This window comes from Mobula birostris, chromosome 4 (assembly GCF_030028105.1).
Source record: "Mobula birostris isolate sMobBir1 chromosome 4, sMobBir1.hap1, whole genome shotgun sequence".
Classification (NCBI taxonomy): domain Eukaryota; kingdom Metazoa; phylum Chordata; class Chondrichthyes; order Myliobatiformes; family Myliobatidae; genus Mobula; species Mobula birostris.
In genome coordinates, this window is record NC_092373.1 from 27,091,964 (window position 1) to 27,114,967 (window position 23,004).

Consider the following 23,004-nt stretch of genomic DNA (forward strand, 5'->3'; position numbering starts at 1 on the left):
TCGAAAGGTTGGGCATGGTGGGGTCTAACATTCTGAGCTGCATATATTTCAGTGCAAAGAATATTGTAGGAAAGTCAAGGGTAATGATGAGCACGTGGAGTTATGACATTTGTAGCCATTAGTGAGGCTTGGTTACAGGAGGGACAGGACTGGCAGCTCAGTGTTCCAGTGTTTCAGACGTGATAGAGCAGGAAGAATTTAAAAGGACAAGAGTGGCATTACTAGTCAGGGAAAATGTCACGGCATTGCTCAGAATAGACTGGAGAGCTCGTCTTGTGAGGCTTTGAGTAGGACTGAGGAATAAGAAAGGTATGACCACGTTAATGAGATTATATTATAGACTGCCCAGCAGCCTGTGGGATTTAGAGGAACAAACTTGTAGAGAGATTGTGGACTGTTGCAAGAAGCATAAGGTTGTGATAGGTGATTTTAACTTGCCACATATTGACTGGAACTCCCATACTGTAAAAAGACTGGTTGGGAATGAGTTTGTCAAATGTGTTCAGAAAAGTTTCCTGAATCAATACACAGACATCACATAAAGTCTACAGAAGTGGGGCAAAGCAGCAGTGAGGTCATGGACCATACAGATTACAGAAGAGGATGTATTTGCTGTCTTGAAACAAATTAGGATGGATGTGTCCCCAGGGCCTGATAAGATGTTCCCTCGGACCCTGTGGGAGGCAAGTGCAGAAATTGCAAGGGCCCTAGCAGAGATATTTAAAATTTCCTTAGCTTCAGATGAGGTACCAAAGGATTGGAGGATAGCTGCACTCTCTCTATAGTATCTACAAACTTCCTGTAGTGAAGTGACCAGAGCTGAACAAAGTACTCCAACTGGGGTCTGACCAAGGTCTCATATAGCTGGAACATTACCTCGGGGCTCTTGAACTCAATCCCACGGTTGATGAATACACACCATATGCCTTCTTAGCAGCACTGTCAACCTGCGCAGCAGCTTTGAGTGTCCTGTCGACACTGACTCCGTGATCTCTCAGATCCTCCACACTGCCAAGAGTCTTACCGTTTATATTATATTCTGTCTTCAAATTGGACCTACCGAAATGAACCACTTCACACTTATTTGGGTTGAAGTCCATCTGCCACTCTTCAGCCCAGTTTTGCATCCTATTGATATGTTGAAATTGTGTAAGACATAGGTGAGGCCTATTTTGGAGTATCATATGCAGTTTTGGTCACCTACGTAAAGGAAACAAGTAAAAAAAGTTTGAAAGAGTGCAGCACACATCAAAGTTGCTGGTGAACGCAGCAGGCCAGGCGGCATCTCTAGGAAGAGGTACAGTCGATGTTTCAGGCTGAGACCCTTCGTCAGGACTAACTGAAGGAAGAGTTAGTAAGAGATTTGAAAGTGGGAGGGGGAGGGGGAGATCCAAAATGATAGGAGAAGACAGGAGGGGGAGGGATGGAGCCAAGGGCTGGACAGGTGATTGGCAAAAGGGACACGAGAGGATCATGGGACAGGAGGTCCGGGGAGAAAGACAGGGGAGGGGGAGGAACCCAGAAGATGGGCAAGGGGTATAGTCAGAGGGACAGAGGGAGAAAAAGGAGAGAGAGAGAAAGAATGTGTGTACATAAATAACAGATGGGGTACGAGTGGGAGGTGAGGCATTAGCGGAAGTTAGAGAAGTCAGTGTTCATGCCATCAGGTTGGAGGCTACCCAGACGGAATATAAGGTGTTGTTCCACCAACCTGAGTGTGGCTTCATCTTTACAGTAGAGGAGACCGTGGATAGGCATGTCGGAATGGGAATGGGATGTGGAATTAAAATGTGTGGCCACTGGGAGATCCTGCTTTCTCTGCTGGACAGAGCATAGGTGTTCAGCAAAGCGGTCTCCCAGTCTGTCGGGTCTCGCCAATATATAGAAGGCCACATCGCAAGCACCGGACGCAGTATATCACCCTAGCCGACTCGCAGGTGAGGTGTCGCCTCACCTGGAAGGACTGTCTGGGGTGCAGAAAGAGTGCAGAGAAAGTTTAGGAGGATGTTGCCAGGACTGGAGGACCTGAGTTATAGGGAAAGGTTGAGTGAGCTAGGACTTTATTCCTGAGAACGTATAAGACTGAGGGGAGATTTGATAGAGGTCTATAAATTTATGAAGGGTATAGACAGAGTTAATGCAAGTAGGCTTTCTCCTTGAGCATGGGTAAGTCTACAGCTAGAAGTCATGGGTTAAGAATGAAAGGCAAAATGTTCAAGAGGAACACGATACTGCTGGTCCGGTTGGGTTATCTAGTGCCCAGATTCTCTTGCCATATTTCTGCTTCCTCTCACGCCACTTCCTTGGCTGAACCACTTAGGCCAGGTTGTCGTCGCCAGGTCTGGTGTCTGCAGAATCCCTAGTCCATTGATCGCCATTATTAACTCTGCTGGCAGATTAAATGTAACTTTGTCTATGAGTTTAGTGGCGCTGTATCCGCAGAGCTTTCGACGACTAAAATCCCTGACTAGAAACTTTGAACTGCGTCTCTATGCATCACTATCTTCTCAACATGATGCAATTATTTCAAGCTTTAATATGACCACACCTTGAGAACTGCACAGTTTTGTCTCTCCACCTAAAAAAGAATTACTTAAGTAGTTTTGAGTGCAACGAAGACTCACAATTAATTCAGATAATAGCAGGTGTGACATATGAGAGGAGACCAAGTAGGCTAGGCCACTGCTGTCTAGAGGGACGAGAAATTTCTTATTGAAACATTCTTCAAGGGCTCAGCAGGGTAGAGACATGGATGTTTCATCTGATTAAGGACTCTAAAATCAAGGGTCATGGTATCAAAATGAGAAGATGCCATTTAGTTATGAAATGGAAGATATTTACACTCAAAAAATTGAGAGTATTTGTAATCCTGTACTACTATGGCAGTGGAGGCTGAATTGGACTGTTTTCAGAAGAATGATTGATAGAGTTCTAGACATTGGAGGAAGCAAGGGAGAAGAGACAAGAAAATAAACCCCTTGTGGAAGGCCAGCCTTGATTATGGAGTGATGGAGCTGGCTTGAGCCGCAAGTCACAATCCTATATTATAAAACAACGTTTGTGGTTATGGTGATTGGAAGCATCATGTGAAGGCCAGTCTTTGGTGAAGGGAACTACTTTGCGTAAAATAAATATATCGCATTCAGGAAATAAATATATACACTCAGTGATCACCTTATAAGGTACCTCCTGTACCTAATAAAGTTGCAACTCAGTGTATTTTTTTGGTCTTCTGCTGCTGTAGCCCATCCGCTTCCTGGTTCAATGTTTTGTGCGTTCAGAGATGTTCTTCTGCACATCACTGTGTAACGCGTGGTTATTTGAGTTACTGTCACCTTCCTGTCAGCTTGAACTGGTCTGGCTATTCTCCTCTGACCTTCCTTATTAATGAGGCGTTTTTGCCCACAGAACTGCTGCTCTTTGGATGATTTGTCTTTGTTGTTTTGTTTTGTACCATTCTCTAAATCCTAGAGACTATTCTACATGAGTTTCTGAGATACTCTAACCACCCCGCCTGGCACCAACAATTATTCCAAGGTCAAAGTCAGTTAGATCACATTTCATCCCCATTCTGATGTTTAGACCAAATAACAGCTGAACCTCTTGACCATGTCTGTATGCTTTTATGCATGGAGTAACTACCGTGTGATTGGCTGGTTAGATAGCGAGCAGATGTACAAATGTACCTAATAAAGTGGCCCCGAATGTATTTTGCAAGCACACTTGGATAGAGAATATTTGAAACATCCCAGAGACTGATAATTATCATCCTAGCAAGTGGGTGCACTCGTGTACATGTGAGACATCTGCTGCACAGCTTTGTCAGCTGGTGTGGGAAGAAATCTATAGGTGCCAAATAAAAAGAGCAATGAAAGAATTTACACTGGAATCTTAAAAAGCATCAGTGGACATGGCAGCAGCAATATCAGTTGGAAGCATCATTTATGATGTTCCTGCAGAGGAGAAAACTGGGGAAAGAGAACCCGTGAAGCCGTTAACCTGAACTGCAACATTGATTAATACTTTTCTTAAGCCTCTGGTGAATGATTAATGTATTAAAATCCTACCTAACGAGCAGAAGAAGGTTGGACACTGACGTTGGAAGAGAACATAATGTGAGTGTAGCATTAAGTGGATTATCTGTTTAAGTCATATAAAGCGAAGTCAAGACAGAATCCTTTAAGTAGTAATGCTACTATTTTTAAGTTGTGACTCAATAATTAAAAGTTCATGTTTTATTTTAAAATCTTGAGTGAGCACAATGGTTTTCGAGCAATATAAGTCTTGGTTCCTCTTGCCCGGAAGCAGTTCGTGTATTTCCAACTAAACTAGTAAACGTGGATATACAGCACAGAAGCGGGCCACTTGCTAAGCTAGGTCATGCCTTTTTGTACTCTTCTTGAATCTCCTCCCATTCTTCCATAATCTAATTTTAGAACTTTCTATTCCATTCTCTTGTCATGCAACCCTCCTCTGAAATGGATCTGTATTAATTTTACCAGTTGTTTCTGTGTGGAACAAAATGCTTGTTTCACATTCTCACGCCTTTCCGGGTTGCTTCTTAGTGTTGGGGGCATCCCAGAAAGATTCACTGGGCTGTTTCCTGAAATCATAAAGTTCAGATCTCTTCCTTGGAGTTTTGGAAGGAAGAGGGGCAAACTTACTGAAGTGTGTAAGATAGTAATGGGGCGTGACTGAGAAGGTGTTGAAACATTTCTATTAGTATGAAAATCTTGAATGAGGAAACATGGTCACAAGATAAGGGGACAACCACTACAACTGAGGTGCATAGGAATTGCTTCTCACAGGAGATGATAAATCACTGGAGCTGTACAACGTGGAATTGTGAATCTAGATCACTGGAGGTATTTATTTGCTAAAAAGCAGCTAATTTTTTGAAAATTCATGGAATTGAGGGTTATGTGGAACCGGCCCGGAGGAGGAGTTGGAGCCTGAGACAGATCAGCCATGATCATATTGAATGGTGGGGCCTGTTTTCTTGTATTCCATTTCCTCATTAGATTTTTTGTTGTCTCCTTTATGTATTCTCTAGTTTTGTTCTCCCCTCCTCCCTCAAGAGGGGGCGCTGTTTTTACATCTATGGAAAATGATCATTTGTGGAACATAGTACACCAGTATCTACTGAAAACATTTGCATTGATGTTTTTGAGCCTAATTTTTGCAGTCCAGTTCACATCTTGGGAAAGGTGCCGTTTAATTTGCCACCTGATTTGGAAGAGCAAAGGACAACAGACATTGCAAATCTGAGTATAGTTCAAAGTAAATTCATTACTGAGGTACATGTATGCCTCCATAAAATACCTTGAGATTTATTTTCTTGTGTTCATAGTAAATATAAAGAAACACCATAGAGTCAATGAAAAACTACACACAAAGACGGACAAACAAAGTATGCAAAGGACAACAAATTGTACAAATACAAAGAAAAATAATAATGGATGAATAAGTAATTAATAATATTGAGAACATGATTTGTATGGTCTTTGAACGTGAATTCGTAGACTGTATCAGTTGGGGTGAGTGAAGTTACCTACACTGATTCAGGAGCCTGACGGTTGGAAGGGTAATAGCTGTTCCTGAACCTGGTGTTGTGGGACCCAAGTCTCCTAACTGATGGCAGCATTGAGAAGAGAGCTTGGCCTGGGTGGTGAAGGGCCTTGATGATGGATGCTGCTTTCCTGTGAGAGTGCTCTTTATAGGTGCGCTCAGCGGTGGGGAGGGCTTTACCTTCCCTAGTTTCCCTAAGTGACTTTAACTTCCCTAATATTGATTGGCACCTGATTAGTTCCAAGGGTTTAGATGGGGCAGAATTTGTTAAGTGTGTCCAGGATGGATTCCTGTCACAGTATGTGGACAGGCCGACCAGGGGGAATGCCATACTAGATCTAGTACTAGGTAATGAACCGGGTCAGGTCACAGATCTCTCAGTGGGTGAGCATCTGGGGGACAGTGACCACCGCTCCCTGGCCTTTATAATTATCACGGAAAAGGATAGAATCAAAGAGGACAGGAAAATTTTTAATTGGGGAAAGGCAAATTATGAGGCTATAAAGCTAGAACTTGCGGGTGTGAATTGGGATGATGTTTTTGCAGGGAAATGTACTATGGACGTGTGGTCGATGTTTAGTGATCTCTTGTGGGATGTAAGGGATAAATTTGTCCTGGTGAAGAAGATAAAGAATGGTAGGGTGAAGGAACCATGGGTGACAAGTGAGGTGGAAAATCTAGTCAGAAGGAAGAAGGCAGCATACATGAGGTTTAGGAAGCAAGGATCAGATGGGTCTATTGAGGAATATAGGGAAACAAGAAAGGAGCTTAAGAAGGGGCTGAGAAGAGCAAGAAGGGGGCATGAGGAGGCCCTGGCGAGTAGGGTAAAGGAAAACCCCAAGGCATTCTTCAATTATGTGAAGAAAAAAAGGATGACAGGAGCGAAGGTAGGACTGATTAGAGATAAAGGTGGGAAGATGTGCCTGGAGGCTGTGGAAGTGAGCGAGGTCCTCAATGAATACTTCTCTTTGGTATTCACCAATGAGAGGGAACTTGATGATGGTGAGGACAATATGAGTGAGGTTGATGTTCTGGAGCATGCTGATATTAAGGGAGAGGAGGTGTTGGAGTTGTTAAAATACATTAGGACAGATAAGTCCCCGGGGCCTGACGGAATATTCCCCAGGCTGCTCCACGAGGCAAGAGAAGAGATTGCTGAGCCTCTGGCTAGGATCTTTATGTCCTCGTTGTCCGCGGGAATGGTACCGGAGGATTGGAGGGAGGCGAATGTTGTTCCCTTGTTCAAAAAAGGTAGTAGGGATAGTCCGGGTAATTATAGACCAGTGAGTCTTACGTCTGTGGTGGGAAAGCTGTTGGAAAAGATTCTTTAGAGATAGGATCTATAGGCATTTAGAGAATCATGGTCTGATCAGGGACAGTCAGCATGGCTTTGTGAAGGGCAGATCGTGTCTAACAAGCCTGATAGAGTTCTTTGAGGAGGTGACCAGGCATATAGATGAGGGTAGTGCAGTGGATGTGATCTATATGGATTTTAGTAAGGCATTTGACAAGGTTCCACACGGTAGGCTTATTCAGAAAGTCAGAAGGCATGGGATCCAGGGAAGTTTGGCCAGGTGGATTCAGAATTGGCTTGCCTGCAGAAGGCAGAGGGTGGTGGTGGAGGGAGTACATTCAGATTGGAGGATTGTGACTAGTGGTGTCCCACAAGGATCTGTTCTGGGACCTCTACTTTTCGTGATTTTTATTAACGACCTGGATAATAGGTGGGGGTAGAAGGGTGGGTTGGCAAGTTTGCAGACGACACAAAGGTTGGTGGTGTTGTAGATAGTGTAGAGGATTGTCAAAGATTGCAGAGAGGCATTGATAGGATGCAGAAGTGGGCTGAAAAGTGGCAGATGGAGTTCAACCCAGAGAAGTGTGAGGTGGTACACTTTGGAAGGACAAGCTCCAAGGCAGAGTACAAAGTAAATGGCAGGATACTTGGTAGTGTGGAGGAGCAGAGAGATCTCGGGGTACATGTCCACAGATCCCTGATAGTTGCCTCACAGGTGGATAGGGTAGTTAAGAAAGCTTATGGGGTGTTAGCTTTCATAAGTCGAGGGATAGAGTTTAAGAGTCGCGATGTAATGATACAGCTCTATAAAACGCTGGTTAGGCCACACTTGGATTGGAGTATTGTGTCCAGTTCTGGTCACCTCACTATAGGAAGGATGCGGAAGCATTGGAAAGGGTACAGAGGAGACTTACCAGGATGCTGCCTGGTTCAGAAAGTATGCATTATGATCAGAGATTAAGGGAGCTAGGGCTTTACTCTTTGGAGAGAAGGAGGATGAGAGGAGACATGATAGAAGTGTACAAGATAATAAGAGGAATAGATAGAGTGGATAGCCTGTGCCTCTTCCCCAGGCACCATTGCTCAATACAAGAGGACATGGCTTTAAGGTAAGGGGTGGGAAGTTCAAGGGGGATATTAGAGGAAGGTTTTTTACTCAGAGAGTGGTTGGTGCGTGGAATGCACTGCCTGAGTCAGTGGTGGAGGCAGATACACTAGTGAAGTTTAAGAGGCTACTAGACAGGTATATGGAGGAATCTAAGGTGGGGGCTTATATGGGAGGCAGGTTTTGAGGGTCGGCACAACATCGTGGGCCGAAGGGCCTGTACTGTGCTGTACTGTTCTATGTTCTATGTACCTGTGATGGACTGGGCCGTATTCACTACCTTTTGTAGGCTTTTCCATTCAAGGGCTTTGATGTCTCCATACCAGGCCGTGATGTAACCAGTCAGTGTACTCCCCACCGTGCATTTATATTAGTTTGTCAAAGTTTTAGATGACATTCCAAATCTTCTAAGAAAGTAGCGTTGCTGCTGTGCGGCCTTTGTAATGGTGCTTGCATGCTGGGCCCAGGACAGATTGTCTGAAATGATAACACCGAGGAATTTAAAGCTGCTGACCCTCTCCAGCTCTGATCCCCTGATGAGGACTGGCTCATGGACCTCCAGTTTGCTCCTTCTAAAGTCAATAATCAGTGCTTTGCTCTTGCTGACATTGAGTAGGAGGTTGTTGTGGCACCAGTCAGCCAGATTTTCAGTCTTCCTCCTATATCCTATTTCATCACCATCTTTGATTTGGCCAACGACAGTGATGTCATCAGTGAACTTGAATATGGCATTGGAGCTGTACTTAGCCTCACAGTCATAAGTGTAAAGTGAGTAGAGCAGAGGACTAAGCACACAGTCATGTGGTGCACCTGTGCCGATGGAGATTGTGGAGGAGATGCTGTTGCCCATGTGAACTGACTGGGGTCTGCAAATGAGGAAATTAAGGATTCATTTGCATAAGGGGGTATTGAGGTCTAAGTATTTGGGCTTATTGATTAGTTTTGAGGGATTGATAAAGCTGTAGTCATTGAAAAGCATCCTGTTGTATGCATCTTCACTGTGCAGATGTTTCAGGGCTGAGTGAAGAGCCAATGAAATGGGATCTGGATGTAAATGCTATTGGACAATAGTCTTTGAGGCAAGTTATGGCAATATTCTTGGGCACTGGTATGATTGAAGCCTGCTTGAAGTAGGTTGCTATCTCAGACTGCAAAGTAAGAGATTAAAAATATCAGTAAATACTCCAACCAGTTGATTAGCACTGATTTTCAGTACTAGGCCAGGTACACCGTCTGGGCCAGATGCTTTCTTGGGCTACCCTCCTGAAGGATGCTCTTGACGTCGGCCTTGGAGACTAAAATCACAGGGTCATCGTGGGCTCTGAGAGTTCACAAAGTTTCCTCAATGTTCTGTTAGTGAAAGCGAGCACAAACGGCACTGAGCGAAACCTTGTTGTCACATACTGTATACCACTTGGTTTTACTCTGTTGGAGGTGATAGCGTTCAAGCGTTGCCATAGTTGTCAAGCATCCTTCTGTGATTAAAGTTTGGTCCAAAATTGCCACTTTGCATGTGAGATGCTTTTCCAGAGGTTGCACCTGGACCTCTTGTACCTTCCTTCCCTGGCCGCCAATCTACCCTCAGCAGATTGCAGATAGAAACATAGGAAACCCTCAGCACAACCTCTCCAATTATTGCCAAATTATAGGCAGTTCTGAGCCATCTGTGCCAGTTGAAAGAGACCAGAGCTATTCAGTTTCCAATATTATGTTGTCTTTTCCAAAGGATAACAATTCCTGCTACATGTTGTGCTAATACAACTATCTAATTTTCAGGTGGAGAAGCAGAGGCGAATAGAGCGAATCAAACAAAAAAGGGCTCAACTAGAAGAATTGATACTACAGGTAACAAATACATCTCCATAGAACATCTGCTCTGATGTTTGCTTGAATAGTTACATCTATGTTGCTTGTGTTTGTATTTGAAGTGCAATTAACCTTTGAACCATTGAGTTGGGAAAAAAATAGATGAAGATGGTAAATTAACATAGAAAGGATTTTGTGAATAGTTATGTATCATATCAAGTTGCTCTTACTGGAATAATGTACAAACATGGAAATAAAACAAATTTGGCAATAGTCATGCTGCACAGCTATAAATACTCGAACCTCAAATTTGTTGCCTGTTTAAAATAAGATTGTGATTATCTATTGAGAGAAAAGATCTGCTAACCTGCCTACATTAATAAATGTTACGTTTATGTTTCCTTGGCCCATTTGCCAAGTTTCCCAATTACATTCTGAACGCTCCATAGTATGTTCTTTGGCCGAGAGTAGCGGGGTAGTGAACCAGTTCTCAGCCTTGTGTCAATGTAACTTTTGAGCCGCCCTCGAAAAAATGTTCTAAAAATATAAATTCTGTCTTCAAAGCAGCATGTACAAAATGCTGGAGAAACTCAGCAGAGCAGGCAGCATCTGTTGAAAAGAATAAACAGTCGATATTTTGGGCTGAGACCCTTCATCAGATATGGCAGTCCTGATGGAGGGTCTCGGCCCGAATCGTTGACTGTTTATCTCTTCCATAGTTGCTGCCTGGCCTGCTGAGTTCCTCCAGCATTTTGTGTGTGTTGCTTGGACCTCCAGCATCTGCAGGCTTTCTCATGTTTGAAATTCTGTCTTCATCTATTTTTCTTGCTCAATTTTGTCTTCCTTCCCACAGTGCTGCTTGCTTCCACTAATAACTTTATCCAGATGTACTTCTGAAATTTGAAACATACTGTATTATTTTGAACTCAAAACATTTGTATTACTCTGCTCAAAATCCAATTTATTTGTTATCTCTGCTAACATTTCCTTTGGAATCTTGTCATCACTCACCCTGTTGAGGCCCTGAGATGATTTCCTTTGTTATGTTGGCTGTATGCTACAGTTAAAACAGGTACTGCAGTTAGCATTGCGCTTCATGGCTTACCCTGATGTCAGTTCTGTTTATTTGGAGTTTGCATCTTCTCCCCATAACCAAGTTCAAGATTATTGTCATTTAACCATACCTATTTATACAGCTGAATGAAACATTGTTCCTTAGGGGGCCATGGTGCAAAACACCATACATGCAGTCTCACACAGTACATATAGTTATGATCCATCACATGAGGTCACAAATTAATATCATGATCCTAAGTGGCATGGCTTGAAGTTTGACTTAAAGTATGAGGTGTGTGTTTATGTAAGGCAGTATAATGTTATTGGCACTATTGTAATAACACTATTATATTGTATAAATATGTGAATCAGCAGCAATAAAAGATGAAAAGTGAGCAGTGCGGGATGAGACTGTGTCTGTGAGTGGAGCAGTGGGAGGGGGGGATATGGCAGGGCATTCAGACGGGGTGTACATTTGTACTGGGGGGTCAGCAGGGTGTTAAGAAGCCTAACAGCCTGATAGCAGAAGCTGTTACCCATCCTGGCAATTCTGGTTCCTATGCTGCGGCACCAATGGCAGGAGGTCTGAGAGATTGCGGGAGTGATGGGAGGGGTCTTTGACAGTGCTGGAGGCACTGCATATGTAGTGCTTCTGATGTATGCCCGGGGGGGGGGATTGCAGAGAGACCCCCATGATGTTTCAGCAGTTATCACTACCTGTTGCAGGGTCTTGTGACCTGACGCCTTGCAGTTCCCATACCAGACGGTGGTGCAGCTGGTCGGAGCATTCTAGATGGTTCTCCGATAGAATCTGGGGAGAATGGGGGAGGGGAGCCTCACTTGTGTCAGTATCTTCAGGAAGTAGAGGCACTGCTGTGCTGTCTTGGCTAAAGAGGTGTTATTGAGGGACCAAGTGAGATCATCAGTAATGTGCACACCAAGAAACGTACTCCTGACTCTCCACAGAGATGCCATTGATGTCCAGTTGGGAATTTTGGCTGCCTTATTTAAAAAGAGTAGATATTCTAGCACTGGAAGAAATTCACTGGGAAGAGAGAGTTGTTCTTTCATGCACAGGAAAAACTGAACCGGTATTCTTTGGAGTTTGGGAAAATGAGGGATGAACTTATTGAGTAAATATGTTTTGACTGCTGGGAGAGTATTGTATAATGACACATAGTTACAAGATAATTAGCAGTCATTTGAAAGTGGATAACATTCTCCACTGGCAGAAGCTGGCAAATCTCTGGAATACTCTCACCCAATGGGTGGGTTGTGGAAGCTAAATTACTAGAGGTACTCAAAAGGGGAGATAAATAAGTTTCTTAGAATGTCAGGGAATTGAGGGTTATGGAGAACTCATGCAGAAGGGAAGCCAAGGTCCTGGGCAGATCAGTCACGATCGTACAGAATGGCAGAGTAGGATAGAGGTGTTGGTCGGCATACTCCTGCTCCTATTGGCCTGTGTTGTCCCACTAGTGCTAGTTGGTAGGCAGTAGGCAGAAGATTCAAGCCACTGAAAACTCCGAGGGTTCCAATATTCTAAAATATATTCTAAAAAGAATTATAATACAATTATAAAAAGCTTGCAGAGAGATTTAGGCCAGTTAGAAGAGTGGGCTGAAAGATGGCAGATGGAGTTTAATGCTGAAAAATGTGAGGTGCTATATTTTGGTAGGACTAATCAAAATAGGACATACATGGTAAATGGTAGGGCATTGAAGAAAGCAGTAGAACAGAGGGATCTAGGAATAATGGTGCATAGTTCCCTGAAGGTGGAATCTCATGTAGATAGGGTGGTGAAGAAAGCTTTTGGTATGCTGGCCTTTATAAATCAGAGCATTGAGTATAGAAGTTGGGATGTAATGTTGAAATTGTAAAAGGCAATGGTGAGGCCAAATTTGGAGTATTGTGTACAGTTCTGGTCACCAAATTATAAGAAAGATGTCAATAAAATTGAGAGAGTACAGAGGAGATTTACTAAAATGTTGCCTGGGTTTCATCTCCTAAGTTACAGAGAAAGGTTGAACAAGTTAGGTCTTTATTCTTTGGAGCGTAGGAGGTTGAGGGGGGACTTGATAGAGGTATTTAAAATTATGAGGGGGATAGATAGAGTTGACGTGGATAGGCTTTTTCCATTGAGAGTGGGGGAGATTCAAACAAGAGTACATGAGTTGAGAGTTAAAGGGCAGAAGTTTAGGGGTAACATGAGGGGGAACTTCTTTACTCAGAGAGTGGTAGCTGTGTGGAACGAGCTTCCAGCAGAAGTGGTTGAGGCAGGTTCGATGTTGTCGTTTAAAGTTATATTGGACAGCTGTATGGACAGGAAAGGAATGGAGGGTTTAGGGCTGAGTGCAGGTCGGTGGGACTAGGTGAGAGTAAGAGTTTGGCATGGACTAGAAGGGCCGAGATGGCCTGTTTCTGTGCTGTAATTGTTATATGGTTATATGGTTGAAAATATAAAGATAAAGAGGTATTTTAACAGAAGGCTGAGGCAGCCATGGGTGACAAGGGAAGTCAAAGACAGCATAAAAGCAAAAGAGGACAAACTCAGTAACATGGCAAAAATTAGTGGGAAGTTTGAGGATTGTGAAGTTTTTAAAATCCAACAGAAGGCAACTTAAAAAATCATAAGGAGAGAAAAGATTAAGTATGAAGATAAGCTATCCAAAAATATCAAAGAGAATACTGAAAGTTTTTTTCCAGATATACAAAGAGGGCAAGAATGGACTGCTGGAAAATGATGCTGGAAAGGTAGCAGTGGGAAACAAAGAAATGGCGGACAAAGTTATTAAATATTCGTCAGTGTTTACCGTGCAGTATGCCAGAAATTGGAGAGTGTCAGGGGGCAGAAGTGTAGTTGCCATTACTAATGCAAGGTGCTTGGGAAGCTGTAAGGTCTGAAGGCAGATTAGTCATCTGGGCCAGATGGTCTACACCCCAGGTTCTGACAGAGATGGCTGAAGCGATTGTGGAGACATTAGTAATGATCTTTCAGGAATCATTAGTTTCTGGATTGTTTCCCAAGGATTAGAAAATTGCAGATGTCACTCCACTCCTTAAGAAGGAGAGAGAGAGAGAAGAAATGAAATTATAGGCCATTTATCCTGACTTCAGTGGTGGGGATGATGTTTAGAGCCTCATTGGACTCAGTGGACCAAATGACAAGCTCCTGTGTTTGAATAAATCAGTGTTTAAATTCTACAGTGACACTTTATATATGTTATTCTATTTAGTAGGCTATAGCCCTTCAAGCCACGTTGCCCTAGCAGCCCTGCAGCCCTGATTAACTCTAAACACGGGACAATTTACAATGACAATTAACCTACCCGGTACATCTTTGGACTGCGGGAGGAAACCGGAGCAGCTGGGGAAAACCCATGCATTGCACGAGGAGGACGTACGGAATGGTCCTTACAGAATGATGCCTGAATTGAACTCCAAGCTCCAGAGTGTGTCGAGCTGTAATAGCGCCATGCTGACCACTGTGCTACCGTGACATCAGGGATTTGCATTGTTCAGGTTAACACTGTAACTAAGTTGTGTTTCTTTTTCCCCCTCAATGGTTAAAAGGCAATGCTTGATTTCTAATCGGTGACCTGTCACTGGTCTATTTCCAAATTATGGCACTTAATGGGGTTTACTGTTTCTCCTTCAGCCTCGTTGTCAGCCAGTCAAATAGCCCAGGACACAAAAACTTGGCCTAGTTGCTTTCCCAGCTGCATTTCAGCAATAAAGTGGTTAATAGCTTAATAGACTACTGCAATTGGCCTTCTGTTAATGGATTCCCATTAGTTTGTTGTTAATGGACAGGTGAGAGAGAATAGGTTGCAAGGAAGTAAAAGAAGGAATAGAATTGTTCTGAGAGGTGATGGAATAAATGGTTTCCTTTGTCACATGTGATACATAGAAAGGATATGATATTGAGAATTCACTTCCTCATGGTATCCCTCTGTTTGATCATAAACACAAGAGATTCTGCAGATGCTGGAAGTGTTGAGCAATTCACAGTGTGCTAGAGGAACTCAGTAAGTTAGGCAGCATCTATGATGGGGAATAAACAGTTGAAGTTTTGGGCCGAGGCTCGTCATCAGGTCCTATTGAAGGGTCTCAGCCCAAAACATTCACTTTATCCCCTCTGTCAGCGGTGCCTGACTTGCTGAGTTCCTCCAACACTTTTGTGTGCGTGTCCCTCTGTTTAATGATAAATACTGGGCAAACTCAAACACTAGTAATTTGGTTTCATGTTTTGAAATCTGCTTCTGACCATAAGGAAAGCATATTGAGAGATAAGCAATTCAGAATTGTTTTTGAGTGAGGGGGAATAAAATCTTCATCTGCATCATAATCGTATGGTGGCATATTTTGGGAAAGTAGTGGGAGAAATCAAGATCTTTTTATTTCAAAAATAGGCAAAAACGGTGACATTCATGTTCGTTAAAATAAGTAATGTGAACTTTTAAAGGAAAAAAACACTAACAAACCAGAGATCAAAAAGCTCTCTGACACACAGCTGCTGGGGACGAACAGGAGCACGGGTCCCTTGCATCTTTCAAAGTTCAAAGTTCTCCACATCCTCTCTGCAAATCAACAGTCTGCAAAGAGTTGGGGACTGTCTCTTACCCACTATAGCCATCCCAGGGCAGCGTACTTTGGGAAGGCTCCGACTGGGAGAGCCCTCTCGCCACCAGCCAAGTGAGGCCTTCGGGCTTGTTGCTCAGATCTGGTGATGAGGTATTCTGCCAGATGGTTTAGAGTTAGACCATCTGCCTAGGGAACAAACCTGTGGAATCTACAGAGCACTCATCCCGCAGTGTCTTCAGTACGTTCCGTACTGACCACTGCCTGATAGACTTGTGGTCAAAGGAACTTATTTGAAAGAACTCTTCCACAAAGGACAAGTAGTATGGGAACTTCCGCATGGGACTCTGCGTGGTAATTGGGACAGGCTTGTCTTCCACAACACTAGGGATAGGTAGGAACCTAGTAAGTAGTGACACCTGATACCCACATACTTTTGGCCCACACGCTGCTTGATACAGACACATGCAAAGGTGGATACACTTTTGCCCCCACATTCTCAGGAAATGTGTGCAGCATAACCCAGTGGACTTGCTACATCTTGGACAGTCAAATAAAATTAAAGATGTCTCGGGTAATTACTGTGGCAGGCAGAGAAACGGGGAACAGATCAGAGGTTCATCAGGTACAGTAGCCCTGAGAATATATCTCACCTGATAAGGCCATAAGACATACGAGCAGAATTAGGCCACCACTCAGCATGTCAAGTCTGCTTTGCCATTCCAGTATGACTAATCCAATTTTCCTCTCAGCCCCAATCTCCTGCCTTCTCCCCATATCCCTTCATGTCTTGACCAATCCAAGAGTCTTTATCAACCTCTGCCTTAAATATACATAAACACTTGGCCTCCACAGCTGCCTGTGGTAAAGAATTCTACCAGTTCACCACTCTCTGACTAAAGAAATTCCTCCTCATCTCCATTCTAATTGGATGCCTCTTTACTCTGGCCTTAGACTCTCCCACCATAGGAAACATCCTCTCCACCTCCACTCTATTAAGGCCTTTCACCATTCAATAGGTTCAATGAGGTCACCCCTCATTTTTCTGAATTCCAGTTAAGACAGGCCCAGAGCCATCAAACGCTCTTCATATGTATGACAAGCCATTCAGTCGTGGAATCATTTTCGTGAGCCTCGTTTGAACCCTCTTCAGGTTCAGCACATGTTTTAAAATAGAGGCCCAAAGCTCTCTCAATACTCCAGTGCTTTATAAAGTCTCAGCATTACATCCTTGCTTTTATATTCTAGACTTCTTGAAATGAATGCTAAAATGGCATATGCCTTCCTCACCACAGACTCAACCAGCAAATTAACTTTTAGGGAATCCTGCACAAAGATGCCCAAGTCTCTTTCTGCCTCAGTTTTTTGTATTTTCTCTCCATTTAGAAAATAATCAACCCTTTAATTTCTTCTACCAAAGTGTATGACCATACACTTCCCAACATTGTGTTCCATCTGCCATTTCTTTGCCCATTCTCCTAATCTGTCCTCCTGTAGCCTCCCTACTTCCTCAAAACTACCTGCCGCTCCACCTGTCTTCATATTGTCTGCAAACTTTATAACAAAGCGATCAATTCCATCATCCAAATCACTGTCATATAATGTAAAAAGAATTGGTCCTAACACAGGCCCTATGGAACACTACTAGTTACTGGCAGCCAATCAGAAAAGGTTTTCTTTATTCCCACTCTTTGGCTCCTGCCAATTAGCCACTGCTTTGTCCATGCTAGGGTCTTTCCTGTAATACCATGGGCTCATAGCTTGTAAAGCAGCCTCTTGTGTGGCACATTGTCAAAGGCCTTCTGAAAATCCAAGTACACAACATCAACTGATTCTCATTTGTCGATCCTGTTTGTTATTTCTTCAAAGACTTCCAATAGATTTGTACGGTAAGATTTTCCCTTGCAGAAACCATGCAGAAATCATGTGCTTCCAAGTACCCTGAGACCTCATCCTTAATAATCGACTCCAACATAGAAAATAGGTGCAGGAGTAGGCCATTCGGCCCTTCGAGCCCGCACCGCCATTCAGTATGATCACGGCTGATCATCCAACTCAGAACCCTGTACCTGCCTTCTCTCCATACCCCCTGATCCCTTTAGCCACAAGGGCCATATCTAACTCCCTCTTAAATATAGCCAATGAACTGGCCTCGACTGTTTCCTGTGGCAGAGAATTCCACAGATTCACCACTCTCTGTATGAAGAAGTTTTTCCTAATCTCGGTCCTAAAAGGCTTCCCCTTTATCCTCAAACTGTGACCCCTCGTTCTGGACTTCCCCAACATTGGGAACAATCTTCCTACATCTAGCCTGTCCAATCCCTTTAGGATTTTATATGTTTCAATAAGATCCCCCTCAATCTTCTAAATTCCAACGAGTGTAAGCCTAGTTGATCCAGTCTTTCATCATATGAAAGTCCTGCCATCCCAGGAATCAATCTGGTGAACCTTCTTTGTACTCCCTCTATGGCAAGAATGTCTTTCCTCAGATTACGGGACCAAAACTGCACACAATACTCCAGGTGTGGTCTCACCAAGGCCTTGTACAACTGCAGTAGTACCTCCCTGCTCCTGTACTCGAAACCTCTTGCTATGAATGCCAGTATACCATTCACCTTTTTCACCGCTTGCTGTACCTGCATGCCCACTTTCAATGACTGGTGTATATTGACACCCAGGTCTCGTTGCACCTCCCCTTTTCCTAACTGGCCACCATTCAGATAATAATCTGTTTTCCTGTTTTTGCCACCAAAGTGGATAACCTCAGATTTATCCACATTAAGTTGCATCTGCCTTAAATTTGCCCACTCACCTAACCTCTCCAAGTCACCCTGCATCCTCTTAGCATCCTCCTCACAGCTAACACTGCCGCCCAGCTTCGTGCCATCCGCAAACTTGGAGATGCTGCATTTAATTCCCTCATCTAAGTCATTAATATATATTGTAAACAACTGGGGTCCCAGCACTGAGCCTTGCGGTACCCCACTAGTCACTGCCTGCCATTCTGAAAAGGTCCCGTTTATTCCCACTCTTTGCTTCCTGTCTGCCAACCAATTCTCTATCCACATCAATACCGTGTGCTTTAAGTTTGCACACTAATCTCCTGTGTGGGACCTTGTCAAAAGCCTTTTGAAAATCCAAATATACCACATCCACTGGTTCTCCGCTATCCACTCTACTAGTTACGTCCTCAAAAAATTCTCTGAGATTCGTCAGACATGATTTTCCTTTCACAAATCCATGCTGACTTTGTCCGATGATTTCACCGCTTTCCAAATGTGCTGTTATCACATCTTTGATAACTGACTCTAGCATTTTCCCCACCACCGATGTCAGGCTAACTGGTCTGTAATTCCCCGGTTTCTCTTTCCCTCTTTTTTTAAAAAGTGCGGTTACATTAGCCACCTCCAATCCTCAGGAACTAGTCCAGAATCTAAAGAGTTTTGAAAAATTATCACTAATGCATCCATTATTTCTTGGGCTACTTCCTTAAGCACTCTGGGATGTAGACCATCTGGCCCTGTGGATTTATCTGCCTTTAATCCCTTCAATTTACCTAACACCACTTCCCTACTAACATGTATTTCCCTCAGTTCCTCCATCTCACTAGACTCTTAGTCCTCTACTATTTCCGGAAGATTATTTATGTCCTCCTTAGTGAAGACAGAACTAAGGTAGTTATTCAATTGGTCTGCCATGCCCTTGTTCCTGTTTCTGTCTGTAAGGGACCTACATTTGTCTTAACCAATCTTTTTCTTTTCACTTATCTATAAAAGCTTTTACAGTCAGTTTTTATGTTCCCTGCCAATTTTCTCTCATAATCTCTTTTCCCTTTCCTAATTAAGCCCTTTGTCCTCCTCCGCTGGACTCTGAATTTCTCCCAGTCCTCAGGTGAGCCACGTTTTCTGGCTAATTTGTATGTTTCTTCTTTGGAATTGATACTATCCCTAATTTCCCTTGTCAGCCACAGGTGCACTACCTTCCCTGATTTATTCTTTTGCCAAACTGGGATGAACAATTGTAGTTCATCCATGCGATCTTTAAATGCTTCCCATTGCATATCCACCGTCAACCCTTTAAGTATCATTTGCCAGTCTGTCTTAGCTAATTCACGTCTCACCTTCAAAGTTACCCTTCTTTAAGTTTAGAACCTTTGTTTCTGAATTAACTATGTCACTCTCCATCTTAATGAGGAATTCCACCATATGATGGGCACTCTTACCCAAGGGGCCTCTCACGACAAGATTGCTAATTAACTCTTCCTCATTGCTCAATACCCAGTCTAGAATGGCCTGCTCTCTAGTTGGTTCCTCGACATGTTGGTTCAAAAAACCATCCCGCATACATTCCAAGAAATTCTCTTCCTCAGCACCCTTACCAATTTGGTTCACCCAATCTATATGTAGATTGAAGTCACCCATTATAACTGCTGTTCCTTTATTGCACACATTGCTAATTTCCTGTTTAATGCCACCCCGAACCTCACTACTACTGTTACGTGGCCTGTACACAACTCCCACCAGCATTTTCTGCCCCTTAGTGTTATGCAGCTCTACCCATATCGATTCCACATCCTCCTGGCTAATGTCTTCCCAACCACTGAGGTCCGACTAACTGGCTTGTAATTTCCTTTCTTCTGCCTCTCCCTTCTTGAATATTGGAGTGTGATTTGCAATTTTCCAGTCTTCCGGAACCGTTCCAGAATCTAGTGATTCTTGAAAGATCATTACTAATATCTTCACAATCTCTTCAGCCACCTCTTTCAGAACCCTGGGGTGTACACCGTCTGGTTGAAGGCTTTCTCCTGGACCAAGCTAAGTTCCCCTTTGCCCTGCACGTATCCCTGAGCAGCAGGAGGATTTCAGATAATTTCCTACCTGGTGCAGTGCAGGTTTGGTCCGGGTGGATCACCAGATGGCAATCGCCGTGGACGGGATATTACACTGCATATTCAACAGTGAATTGAGAGTTTGTGATGTCATCTCCCTTTCTCCCTTCTGCTTGTTGATGAGCGTGATGATGCCCTTCCTCATAGTCTGACAAGCTGCCAGCCAGAAGCACAGCGTTATACGCTACCATCAAGTCTGGGCCCATCCAGACCCACACAGCTGAGTACAACTGTGCCAGTAAGCCATCGCCTCCTGGTGTTTTATTTGTGGCGAGGGAGCGGAAGGAGCTTGTCAACTCCTTCGGGGTTCAATGGCTGATCCAGATATCGTCTTTACATCTCAGTGAGAGGACAGGGAGTTCTGGGAGGATATGTTCTCTGTAGCCTTTCTGTTATACCCACTGGCATAGAAGGATCTGCAAATGCTCCGTACCTCTCTCTGTGAGGCCGATACTGGGGCATCCTCTTCCTGGATCCATGCTTGTTTTACTTGACAATTGAATAATATGTTGAACGCAGTAAGGTGCATATGGGAGCCCGGAAAATGCCAGAAACTTTAAACATGGTGTGTGTTTAATGGTGCCATAAATGGAAGAAGTTTCTGACTTCACTTTGATGTTTTGTTTCACCATCTCACCATCCTGAAAAAAGTAATCTCTTCATGGAGGAAGTAGGTGACAGACATGAAGTTTAAAACAGCAGGATAAAAACTGTTTATTGTACGATCTTTGTCTATTTAAATATCAACCAATGACGTCATAAAATAGAGATGCCAGAATATCAAAATCGTTGCACAAAACACTTTTAATTGATCGGCGGCAGAATGAATCACTACTTTTCCATGTTGTTCTAATTAATGCTTTTCAAGCTGCAGCATATGAGTGTGAACCGGGCTATCTTTGTAATTACACAATTTTTGAGCTACCTGCGTCCCTCCCTTCCTTTCTTTTTGATCTATTGCAGTAACTATTTTCCCTTTGATTATATTTATAAGATTCTGTTCTTTGCCTATTTTTGCTCTTAATTTGATTGAGTTTTTTTTGCAAAGTGTTTATGCTGCTCCAACTTCTTTTCCATTTAGTTTTAGTCTGTAGTTAAAATCTGAAGTCTTTTCCTTCCCCCACCCCCCTTTCCCGCCGAAAGCAAATCGCATTTAAGAACCTGGTACAGAGGAATCGACAATTGGAACAACAGACGCAGAGTCCCCCTGCACCGAACTCAACTATTCAGCTGCCTTTCATCATAGTCAACACCAGCAAAAGGACTGTCATTGACTGCAGCATCTCCAGTGATAAGTGAGTTCTTAAATATATGAAGAGCATTAATTGAGTTCAGTTTAACCTACTCAGTGCTTGGTCTACATGTCCTTACCTTTGCCATGTTGCTATGGTACATTTATGCCATAGCATCCGTGGGTTTCTTTCAGATGGGCAGCAGGATCATGGATCAGTCTACTGCCACAATGAGGGCACTCTCGGGCTGTTGGAGGAACACCTCATATCCTGTCTCGTTAGCCCCCTACCCCTTCTCTCTTTTTCCAATCCCATTCTGGTTACCCTCTCACCCTTTCTCACCTGCCTATCATCTCCCTCTCGTACCCCATCTTTCCTTTCTTCCATGGTCTACTCTCCTCTCCTATTAAATTCCTCCTTCTCCAGCCCTTTTACCTTTTCCACCTATCACCTTTCCTGTCACTTGGCTTCACCTGTCACCTGTGCTCGTTCCCCTCTCCCCACCTTCTTATTTTGGCTTCTTCCCCTTCCTTTCTATTCTTGATGAAAGGTCTTGGCATGAAACGTCAACTGTTTATTCCCTCAGCGCTTTATGGGTGTTGCTCAGGATCTTGAATTGCCTGCTCATTAGATACCAGGTCATTAGAAGGTCATTCTGTTAATTGAGAAGATGTCAGTCCAAATTGGTGTCAAAGTTGTGTAGGTTAAAAGAGGAAGACAGTTTTTGGAGATTGAGTCGGTTATTTCATTCCTTATGGGTCTATGACAGCAATACGGAAAACGATGTCCAAGATTACATTCAAGACATCATGATTGGCCAAGAAGCATCTCCTTGATTTGGAAATAATTCTCATTGGAAGCTGCCAATATGTTTTTTAGAGAAGGTGGGGCTACTGAGGTGAAAGGTGGGTGTTACAAAATGTTTAAAAGTTGGTTATTTTGGAAAGCAAACAGAAAGAATAGTTGAATACAAAATAATAAAACCAAAGTGAATGGGGTGAGGAAGTAAGGCAACAAAAAGGAAGTGTTGAAATGTATTTATGTAAAATTTATGTCTCAGGTATGTTTGCATATTTTTGTTTATACATTTGGTGTGATATTAATGTAATCTGTAGCGTCACCGCGTGATGTTGAACACTTCAGACATAAAGCAAGTCTCGACCATTATGGAACTTCCTTGAAGCTTAATCAGTGTCATGGTTGCCATGACTACCTTCTTATTCTGGTGCTCTATTGAGATGCTGAATAATCCTTGACAGAATTGCCTTAAACTTGCAGTAACCCGCCGTTGTCTAGTTGCCAAAGGTTGATTAGCTTACAACAAAAGTAATTTATTTGAATCACAACAACATGGACCAAAAATGATCAACTGCTCCGCCCATGTTTCATGGAGCGTCGTGATGTGCAATCTCATACATCTCTCTGGGAACCTTCCCTGCCACCATCCCAGCTTTTTAAGCTTCCAGGGAGATTA

The 23,004-nt window shown here is 43.2% G+C and overlaps 1 protein-coding gene across 6 annotated transcripts in view; it reads left to right on the plus strand.

Annotated features, from left to right (window-relative positions):
- The window catches only part of LOC140196225 (transcription factor Dp-2-like), a 275,695-nt gene that overhangs the window by 221,360 nt on the left and 31,331 nt on the right, over window positions 1–23,004 (plus strand). For all 6 annotated transcript variants that reach the window (XM_072255038.1, XM_072255039.1, XM_072255041.1 and 3 more), the window contains 2 exons: window positions 9,744–9,812; window positions 21,442–21,593. In XM_072255038.1, coding sequence (XP_072111139.1) covers window positions 9,744–9,812; window positions 21,442–21,593 — 221 coding nt within the window. The remainder of the gene's footprint in view (window positions 1–9,743; window positions 9,813–21,441; window positions 21,594–23,004) is intronic.